The following is a 10,674-nucleotide window of genomic DNA, read 5'->3' on the forward strand; positions in this document are numbered from 1 at the left end:
CTTGTTTGTTTAAGTTGAGCGTCATCTCTTGGTGGTTTTTAAACTCTTGCCTGTCTGTACTATGGAAAGCTAGGTGCCTTTACAAGCGTGGCCTGTCCTCATATTGTGGAGAGATGGTGAGTAAATGGGCGAAATTAACCCTGTGTATTGAGAGGGGACTCCCTGGCAGCAGTAGGCTGCTGTTGCTTGTCCAGTTTTCTGCTGCCATTAGCATTACTTCTGCAGCAGCGAGTCCTGGCATGGCTCTGATATCCGGAGTCTCTCTCATGGTTTTGCAACAATTTCTCATCTGACGACAAAAGTCTCCTACCTGTGGGCGCCTCTCTTGGTTGCTTCAGCTGTGTCCTGTCACCCTGCCCTCTCCCTGGCTTTCCAGGAGAAGATGAACTTTTGTCTGACCACTCTGGGATTAACCCTTTGGTGATTACTGGTTTTAGTGGGTGTTGTGTAGAAACCAGCATGCTGATCTCCGGGCTCACACTGCTGGGCCTAGGCCATCAGGGCCTGCATCTGCCTCATTTGTTTCCCATGCCCTGTGTCTCAGAAGGATGATCACTCCTTTTTTTAGCACCTACTAACATTTTTGTTAAAAGAGGACTGAACAGCTCTATGTGGGGTTGTGTGGCTAAAGTATTAGGTATGGCTATATTTGTATGGCTAAATCTTCGTGTGGTGAGGGCATTCAGCTGCTCTGCTAGAACATAGCAGCTGCTGAAACTCTGGCAGGGGGGCAAGGTTGGTTTGTTTGAGTACACTGGCTGTGCTGGCCAGTGTTGCATAAAGACGTGTTGGTCATTAGCAGTTTGATATCAGCCTAAGCCATACACAAATGCTTTGGGTGTAATGAGCGCGTGCGTGTCTGGTCATCTTTTTGTGATGGGAAGTGTAGGCTGATGTTTCAGAGAAAATATAAAACTGTTCTCTGGCATGGAAAGCATTTCTGGCTGTGATTTCCTAGGCTTTGTGCATTGTTTTTTCACTCTTCACAGGTGTATAATGTCTCATTTCTCACTTTGCAGACTCAGCTCATTCAAATGGTGATATGGATGCTCCAACACCGGCTTCTTATTCAGCTTCACACTTACGTCTGTCTGATGGTGCCACCAAATGAGGAGGATTTCCGGGCCCAGGATGAAGACATGCCCTTTACTGCCAGAGTTGGAGGCCGAAGTTTAAGCACCCCCAATGCTCTCAGCTTTGGTTCTCCAAGTACGCGCAAACTTTTCTCTGTTGTTCAGATCACAGCCAACTTCTAGACATTCTGTTAGCGATGCCTTAGTATGAAGATAACTTGTCTTTGCTGGAGTGCTTGCAAATTATGACTAACCCATCTTAAATTTAGAGCTGGGCATTAGTGAAAGTCTTAAGGGCTTAAATCCTTGTTTTTATAAACAAGTAGTTCTTTGTAATTTGCCAAGTTCTCATTTGGTTATGTCAAATATTTTAATATTTATCAGAGGTACTTCAATGCATTTTTCCCAAGTAAATTTCTGCTTCCTTGCTGTGCTAAAGAGCAACCATGAAGGACCTTTGGTTGCACTGCTGTTATTGCATGAGCTCTGGTTATCAGGAGAGGAAGAAAATTGTGAAAATTTGTTTTAAACAGCACTGATTTCTGTGGGCTGTAGAGCTGCATGCAGAAAATACAGAGATGGCTGTCAGTCTCACAAATGGTTGATTTCTCTTTCCTGGCATATTTAATTTCCTCAGTGCCATTCTTCAGGGTGATTCTAGGAAAGCATTTTTTCAAAGGGTAATCAGATACAATACAGTAATCCCTAAGTGTGCCTGCCTGTGCTGTCATGAGCAGCATTCTCAGAACGCTGAACAGCACTGCGGCTGGAAATCAGGATTGATACTCTGTGCAACCTTCAGCTTTACAGAACTCATGAATTAAGGCAGAAATCTTGGAACGTGAGTTTGATAAGTTTGCGCTCTGCTTATTTTGTCTCACTCACAAGAGGATATTGCTTCTTGGCCTTTCTGCTTGCTCGCACCTTCCGTGTTGTTAGGCTTTTCATGTTACCACTTCATGGTATTCCAGCAGAGCTGGCTGGGAATTTTCTTTTAAAATGTTTTTATGGACTGTTTATGGTCTCCAGAAGTAGTTTCCCACGTAAATTGATGACGCTGTTGAAATATTTGACTTTCCAACTGAGAAAATTCCTGCGCTGTCATATCACTAGTTGCAGATACACATAGCATTTCCAGAGCCACTTTCTACAGATCTGAGGGGATTGTTTGGAAAGACTGCATAGAAATGACCTGAATTGATAATCTTTATATTGTTATGCTGAGGAATGTAAATGTTCTGTCTCTTTTCTCTCATTCCCTGATAGCTAGTAGTGATGACATGACTCTGACAAGTCCTAGCATGGACAATTCCAGTGCTGAGTTGATACCTGGTGGGGACTCACCCCTAAATAAAAGGATGACAGAGAATCTCCTAGCAAGCTTGTTGGAACACGAGCGGGAAGCTATCCTCAATGTCCCTGCTGCCCAAAATCCAGAAGATCTTCGCATGTTTGCAAGGTAGGTAATGAGTGCAGAGTATAATTTTTTTTTCTTATCCTTGTTGTTTTATTGAAGGGTAGGCATGGACTCGAAGCAAATACCATTAGCTTGGCATTTTGGAAGATAAACTATTTTGGTTTTGTTTTCCTTATAACTATTTCATACATTTTTTGACAAAAACTTATATGTCACAAGAACACCTGTTAACAAAATTCTCGATGTGTGAAGGAGCATCAGGACATAATAGCCTGTTGTCCAACCATCACTGTTTACCTACCAGTTTTGCTGTGTCCACACATGGTAGATATAATAGCATAGCCTGAAAAAAAATCTGAGTATGCAAAGGAAAGACTCATTCATACTGATGCTGTCGTTTTGTGTTGGTATTTTCAAGCCAGCTAGTCTTTATTTTAAGGTTTTTAAACTATGTGTAAATATGAGACAAAGAAAAAAGCATCAGAGACAAAGTCAGCCTGAATACTTCTACAGCACAGCTTACAAAGGTTTCAAGGCCCGTTTTGCTGAGATAAGCTGCTTATTTGAGTAGGTTAGTTAGCTCTACAAGTTAAAGTCATTATGTTATGTGATTAGTAGCACCCAGTTTTGTTGTTACAAATTTCAACACAACAAAAATAGGCAAGGTGTGGTTCTGCATATGGTCAAAAGCAGAATGACTTCCTAACCAGCTATCTGTGAAAATGGTAAGGGGGAAATTTTTTCTTTCCTGAGCATTTCAAAACACTGGAATGCAACTTTCACTGTTTTTCATACCTGTAGAGCAGAAAACCTCCTGGGGCAAGTTCTGTAACTTTTCCCGTACTTTACAAATTCAGGTGGTCATCCCTGAAAACCTGGTTTTCACCCTAGGATGGATATAGTCAAGTAGCCTACAGAAACTGTATTGGCAAGAAGTTACTTTTCTTATCTTTGATGAAGTTTGCAGCTATGTTGTGCTCAGGCATTTTTACAGAGCTCTCCCATGCTTGTGGGTAGTTGCTGTTCTTTCCTGAAGTATTCAACTCCTTCTCCACTTTCTCAACTGTTCAGAGGACATTCTCTGAGAGGCAACACTTCAAACATTTGAGATTTTTGAAATGTTTGCTCTTCATTACCAGATAAGTGGTTACAAAACCTGTGAGAAAGAAAAGTAAAAATCATAATTGGTGGTATCTTAAGACAGAATTTGTGGGGGACGCTTTGGATGAGTTTAGTGGCAATGCAGATTCATAATTATCCTGGAGAGAGGAAAGGATCTCATTATTGCTTCCCTGTCACCTCTTTCATCTGGATAAAGCAACAATTTGAAAGCTTTTGAATTGCAGATGCCAAAAATGACTTCAGTTTCTTCAGAAAATCAGCTGCCGTAATCAGGCAGCTGTCTTAATGATGTGTATTTTGCAGTTTGCCCATGCACTAGGTTCTTTAGCAAAGCCATCCTGAGCATCTGCAAAATGTTAATTTCCATTCCACTGTAGATTGAATTGACAACCATAACTCACTCTTAAGTCAGCAGTGAGAAAGAGAGAAGGTAGAGTAAACAGATTGGTTCTCTGGGTAGGATGCTAGAGTGTAAAAATAGAAATGTTTATACAAGATACTCTTGGTTACTTGTGACTTTATGAGACACCGCAACTGGGAGGTCGTTGCATGTATTTTCTCTCATTTTGTCCTGTAAACCATTAGAGATGAGTGCCTGGGTGAGCCTGTGGCTCTTAGTGAAAGTATAAATAATTGTGGAGAAGCCACTGCAGTGAATGAGCTGATCCTCCTCATTACCCCAGCAGAGGTTACTGCGTCAGGTCTACTTTTTGCTTCATCTTGAAGAATAACAGCCTAATGAGGGCTGTGCTACAGCAAATAGCTGTGCTGTATCAGCTGCCTACCAGAACAAATTCCTACTATAAATGCGTAGTTAGTGCACTAAATATACTGTAACTGACCTTCTAAGTATAGTTTTGTGTGTGCACGAAGGGATGGTCTATTTTCAGTATAGCAGTAAAGTTCAGCCTGATATATTTTCATGTGTCTATGCCTCTGAACTCCTGTTATTCATTAAACAGATACCAGAAAGAACTTGTGCCTGTCCATTACGATGCAAAGCCAGTATTTGCAAGGCAGAAACCTTAAGGGGGAAATAAGGGATATGGGAGCTTGGCTTCAGCATTGGCTGCATTAATCCTCATAGCATTGAATCGGAATTCAAATCCAAGTTGTTTCCATAGGTGCTGCTGGAGAGGAGGGATGGCATTGTCCTTCCAGAACTAAACTTGAGAAGGAAAAAAGCTCTTTTTGTGCTAGGTCTTCAGTAATGTACATAAAGCGTTCCTCAGTGCACATCCAGCAGTGCTTTTAAAGACAGTTTGAGGCTTCACTCATCGCTTCTCTCCCAAGCAACAGGTGTAGAGTCACTTTTGGGAATTTTATTACTCTTAGATTGAGAAATAGAGGTCCTTTTCTCCATAGAGGAATATTCGTAGGTGTCGTTAAGCTGTGGACAGTTCTGCTCGATCTTCAAGCAGTGTTGGAAAGGGTATCTCCTTGGCCAAATTTAAGCTAATTTTATTTGAATGACTAACCTGAGATATCTTTTTTTTTTTTTTTTTGTCTGAAGCAATTTAGAGAACTGCTCTACCACCACAGTGCTGATAGCAGGGCAGCTCTTGTAACTTGAACGGGGAGGATGGTGATGAGCAATGGAAAGAATCTTCCATCACTGCATCTGGACCTGGAAGCACACATCTGTCAACAGATGGATTTGTGCAGCTTCGGAGTGACCCAAATGCAGTGTTATTGCCCTGAGAACTGCCATCTTATGTCCTGTTTGGGTCCCATAAATGCTCACTGCCTGACAACGTGAAGATAGTGCCTGTCTTCACTGGAGCTGTAAATGAGGGTGCTTGGTGTAACCCTTCTGTGAGGCAGTGTTCACTGTCTTATGTCATCGTACTGGGCACTTCCCTCTGCCCTGCCTATGCTAGTGGTTTATTCCTGTGTAACACCAAAATGAGCTTTCTGTTCACTCCTCCTTTCTTAATTGCTGTATTTTGTAGGAGTACTCCAGGTAGGAGTTGCCTGGGACAGATGAAGTGAGGCATTTCCCAGAGCTCTGGCTTGCAGGCATGCACACGGACACAGGCGCATGCATGCGTGAAGGAGCCCAACGCAGAGTTACTTGGCTCGGGTCAGTCAGGACAGATGGGAACCAGGAGCAAAGCGTGGGGCTCATCAAGCCTGACCACTGACTTCTGTGGTGCACACGCCTGAGCATGTTGTCCATGTATATGTCCTGTTAGAGGCAAATGATACATTAGTGAGGGAGAGCAGCCATCAGACTGAAAGAAATTATTCCCTTCTACATGGTGCTGCACCTGGAAAACTCTCTCGTTCCCCTCTCTCTCCTTCCCCCAGGTCATGAAGAGCATGGTGAAGGTGGAGATGGGCCTGTGCTGGCTGCTGGGTTGGGGTCTGGGGCATGGGACAGGCGGGGAGGCTCATTCAGATGGGGCTTATTCAGGCCAGCAGAGCGGGGGCTGAGGGGGATCCAACGCCTGCCTGCAGCACTTTGGAGGGCACTTACAGCAGATGATGGAGCCAAACTCTTCTCATTACTGGCAGACGGTTAAACGAGGGGCAGCAGCATCAAGTTGCAGCTTGGTAGATTCTACTTCGACTTTAGGGAAAACTTCTCCAGGAGGGCGATGCTGCCCAGGACAGATTACCCAGGTATGAGGGAGGATCACTACCCTTGGAGAGTTACAGAGCTTGGGCAGAAAAATCTACAGCGTTGGCAATTCTCCAGCTGGGACAGGAGGCTGGACTAGGCCTTGGAGGTGACTTCCAGCCAGCGTTTTTGTGATATTCTTTAATATCCTCTCTAGCTTTTATTGGAATGGAAACTATTTCATCTTGACCAGTTACAAATCCAGACTCTTTTTGAATATAGGATGGATGTATTTATTGGAAAACTCCTACTTAGTTTGTGTTGCTGTTGAAAGCCAGGTCGCAATCATTCACACATAAGTCAGTTGTGCCAGGGGATGAGAGTTTGGACAGTCACTGTGAGCAGCTTTGTAGGAGGGAGAGAATACGGAGCTTTTAAAATCTTTAAAGTGACTTTCTGAATAGTGACACAAGTTAGGGGAGGACGAGCTTTGGCCAGGGACAGATAGCAACATAGTGCCCAGACAAGGCTAGACAGCATTTGATTCGTCTTGGAAAATCACAGCAAATAAATCTGGGCCAAAATGAAATGGAGAATTCTAGAAAGCAGTCCTTCTGGGGGAAGAATCTGGTAGAAGAGATAGGTAGTCATTTTTAGAAAGAAAAGGATGTTAACCCCCTAGCTAGCTAAAATGTGAGCATGAAAAGAAAAAAATCCAAGATCAGTAAGTGTTTTCAAAAATCACCATTAATACTTCAGGCAATGGTGCGTTTTTGACGCACACAACCCCCGCTTTGCCTGCTAATGGCCACTTTTCAGTGTGCTGGTTACCATCGACTGGGGGAAGGAAGCTGATTAGCCTAATTTAAATGCCCCGTGGGAGATACTGCAGGAGGCCAATGCACTCCACAGATAGGGGAAATGTAAATATGACTGGAGCCCGTTGTTTGTTTGCACTGCAGACTTAGCAATTATGTTCTACATAACGGTGCCAACTTGAGAGCTGGCAGATGTACATCAAAGCAGAAGGGAGCGTGTGCAGCGTGTTGTGCTTGCACTGCATGCTCATTTTGCTGGGGAACTGCACACCCCCAGGCTGTCTGCAGGGACGAGGCAGCTGAGGTACCCTGCAATGAGCTTACCCATGGCCGGGGAGTGTGAGGAGGGTGATGGGAGCAAAGAGAAATGACAGGAGACTGGAGGTGACCGATAACTTAAAACCACGTGTGTGTGGTATACAGGGAGGCTGTGAGACAGGGAGACTCGTTGCATACAGACTCCTTTCCAGGTGGCCGTGAAGGGTGGTGGGGTGACAGGAGTGCCCAGCCTGAAGAGCAGAAGACAACCAGGCAAGCTTCAGTCCTTCAGTGAAAGCAGGAGAGGCCCCGTCCTACCATCACCTGAATATAGGCAGGAATGCTTTAAGGGATATTTGGCATCTTTCAGGGGCCGTTCCTGCATGAGGACTGTATGAATGAATTGGAAAACAGATCTTGTCATCTCCACTCATTTTTACTGTCAGTTGGCATAAAGCAGCCGGCCAGTATATTCCTAAACTGCAGATGGGTATGGAAACATGAGCAAAAGCTGATGAATTCCAGAGCAGAGCATGTGATGTATAACACATGGAGATGCACATCTTTATGTTAAACTGGAGAAATGATTCTGGCGTACGTGTTTGGGCCTTGGCTAGTGGGAGTAGTTTGAGTGATGTGCAGCATGGTTCCTTCATTTGGGAGGTTGTTAAGACAATTAAGAGGCTGTGCAGCAAACCTGAGCTTTATCTGAAGGGCTGGCTTGGTGGTTCTGCTCTGACGGGTCTCGGGGGAGCAGCAGCTCCTCCGCCATCAGGGACTTGCTGCAGTGAAGAGCCTGCAGTTTGTCTGACCCTGCTGTGACTGACTGCGCGGGGCCGAGGTGAGCTGATGTTTGTGCAGCATGTCGGTGCCCAGCAAAGGGATATCTGTACTGACTAACGAGAACTGGGCGTGTAAGTAGTCACTGTGGCTTTAGCTTAGAGTCAGGGTTTAGGGGCTCTTTCAGGACTTCGTAATTCCCAGAGCTTCTCTGTGGTGATTCTGGCCAAAATTGCCATCTCCCTATTGCAACCACTCCACCCACCCCAAGCTAACCAAACCTCAAGAGTGCATGACCTGTAGTTACCAAGCCACTTGGACTGCTCTGGGGGAAAATAGCCTCTTAAGTCTAAAAGCAAGACCAGACTGCTGCTGCAGAGCTGTGACAAGCGCATTGTAGATCCAGCTAAGAGACTGCAGAAGTAAATCAGTCACTTCTTGCTTTCTCAGGGCTTGTTGGCACTTGTGGTTCTGTGCTTTCTGGAGTTAAAACTACTGACAGGCTCAGGAAATGCCCTAGGCTAGGAACCCTTTTGATACAAGGAGGGCCTTTGCAAAACGCCAAGGCTGCGTTTCCTTATTACAGACTAGCTGCCATGTGATGTAGGTATCGGGGCAGCACGGGAGCAGGGCACCCTTAGAACAGCTGGGCACCGCTGAAGCAAAGTAAGTGTGATGGAAATTGCACACATAAGTAAATGAGAATTTAGTGGGTGATGTCCCCTGTACTGATTTTCCGGGGGACTTCTGCGCTAGGCATGCCTAAGATAGGAACAGATTTCACTCAATTCACTTTTCATGTAAATGAGGGACACAACCCAAACGTCTTCTGATTTGCATCCCATGCGAGGGGAGACCTTGAGGGTGGCGGTATTGGTATCGAGTCTTGCTGCATCCACTTGCTTTTGGCCTACATGCCTCCCTTGTTCTCTTTCCCTGCAGGCTGCTGCACTATTTCCGAGGACGACACCATTTGGAGGAGATCATGTACAACGAGAACATGCGTCGCTCCCAGCTGCTGATGCTGTTTGACAAATTCCGCAGTGTCCTGGTAGTGACCAGCCATGAGGACCCTGTGATTTCAGTTTTCCAGTCCCTCTTAAAATGACTCTACTGGCAAAAACCTGCCACACGCTTGATACTCTAGGAGATGCTTAAAACATAAGAGATTAATTCAGTTCCTTCTTGCCACATGACACAGAGCAGGTTCTCTCCCTCCGTGCCTCCATTTCCCATCTTCATCCTGCGGTTACAGCTGAGGCCAGTCTATGTGAGGGGCTCTAGGGCCTGCTGCAGGACAGCGTGTGCTTGCTCAGCTTGGATTCCTGCAGTGCCACGTGCACAGCAGGGGAGCTGCTGTTTCACTGCTTTCCTACTCCTTTACCAGGGCTTGTAAGTGTGGTCCAAGAAGATTTTTAACTGCATTGTCGCTGACAGTACATTTGGGCGGACGTTTTGCAGCAGAAATGCTTTTTCTGCTCTCCGGCAGCATGACCGCTGGGTCATTTAGCCGTGGGCACCGTTCATGGGCAGCCTCTCCCCACGGCAGACCGTGCTTGGCCTCTGCTCAAGGGCAGAGCAAAGTTGGCATGGCTTTTAGGGAAATGTCCCTGGGTGCCGAGGAATTCTGTTTGATCATCGTTATCTGGCAGCAGTGGGGACATAACTAAGAATGCAAAGTGTCACAAGTAAACAGTTTCATGAATGAAAATGACTTGCTTTGTTATGGCTTGCTGTTTCCTCTCCCCAGTATCCTTATTACTAAGTGTCTGTGGGGACGCTGTTGTCACAAGGCAGCCTGGTTGCAGATTTGCAGGTCTGTTTTTGACTGGGGCAGGAGGAGCTTGGTCACAGAGCAGGACTGAAATTGTCTGGCCATGCTGCAGGTGCATGGATGTATTAGTTCCACAAAGCTGCAGGCTGCTGCTTGCCCCTCTGGGGCCTACTTTGTGGCTCTGTTTCCCTCCCTGCAAGCACTGCTGCAGCTGCAGGGCAGCAGACGAGGGAGCTGGCCTGGGTTAAAGCCATCCAGCTGAAAAACAACACACAGGTATGTACGTGGCTCTGTTTCCTCACCCAGTTCAGCAACGCTTGAACAGCTCCCCACGGCTGTTCACCATGGCGGGGTCCAAAGCGGCAGCAAGGCAGGGACGTTATGCCATCAGCTGCAGCACGGTGCCCGTTTTACCTCTTCCCTTAAGAGTAATGCCGAGCTCCAGCTGCTGCATGGGTGAGGGCAGAGAAGGCCCAGGGCCCCGGGCTAGGGGATGCTGAGATCCTAGGCACCCCTACAGCTCTGTGCTGTGCATCCAGGAAAGGGGGCAGGAGGAACTTTTGCTTCCGTGGTGGTGGCTTCCAGGGACATGTGGTGTGTAAAGACCATCAGGCTCCTCTCGAAGACCTTCCCCTATACCACACGGACCACACACACAAGCTTGAACTTTTCCCCAGAGCTGCAGGACTATGAGAGCGGCTTCACTTGCCCACACAGCGGAGTGAAAAATGCCTTGCCCAACATCCACCACTGGCAAGGCGCAGCTGCACCGAGGGAGCACAGGGCCCACAGCGTGCTGGATACCTGATGGCAGCTACTTCATTCCAGTCCCTTTTGTGTGTCTTCCCCTGCAGCTGCAAGCAAGGATG

The 10,674-nt window shown here is 46.2% G+C and overlaps 1 protein-coding gene across 6 annotated transcripts in view; it reads left to right on the top strand.

The window, feature by feature from the left end:
- NPRL3 (NPR3 like, GATOR1 complex subunit) overlaps nucleotides 1–9,742 on the top strand; it is a 50,146-nt gene extending 40,404 nt beyond the window's left edge. For all 6 annotated transcript variants that reach the window (XM_080557274.1, XM_080557275.1, XM_080557279.1 and 3 more), the window contains 3 exons: nucleotides 1,020–1,209; nucleotides 2,340–2,532; nucleotides 8,974–9,742. In XM_080557274.1, coding sequence (XP_080413400.1) covers nucleotides 1,020–1,209; nucleotides 2,340–2,532; nucleotides 8,974–9,139 — 549 coding nt within the window. In that variant the 3' untranslated portion in view covers nucleotides 9,140–9,742. The remainder of the gene's footprint in view (nucleotides 1–1,019; nucleotides 1,210–2,339; nucleotides 2,533–8,973) is intronic.
- The last annotated feature ends 932 nt before the right edge of the window (nucleotides 9,743–10,674 follow it).

Source organism: Anser brachyrhynchus (assembly GCF_964034855.1).
Source record: "Anser brachyrhynchus genome assembly, chromosome: 15".
NCBI classification, from domain to species: domain Eukaryota; kingdom Metazoa; phylum Chordata; class Aves; order Anseriformes; family Anatidae; genus Anser; species Anser brachyrhynchus.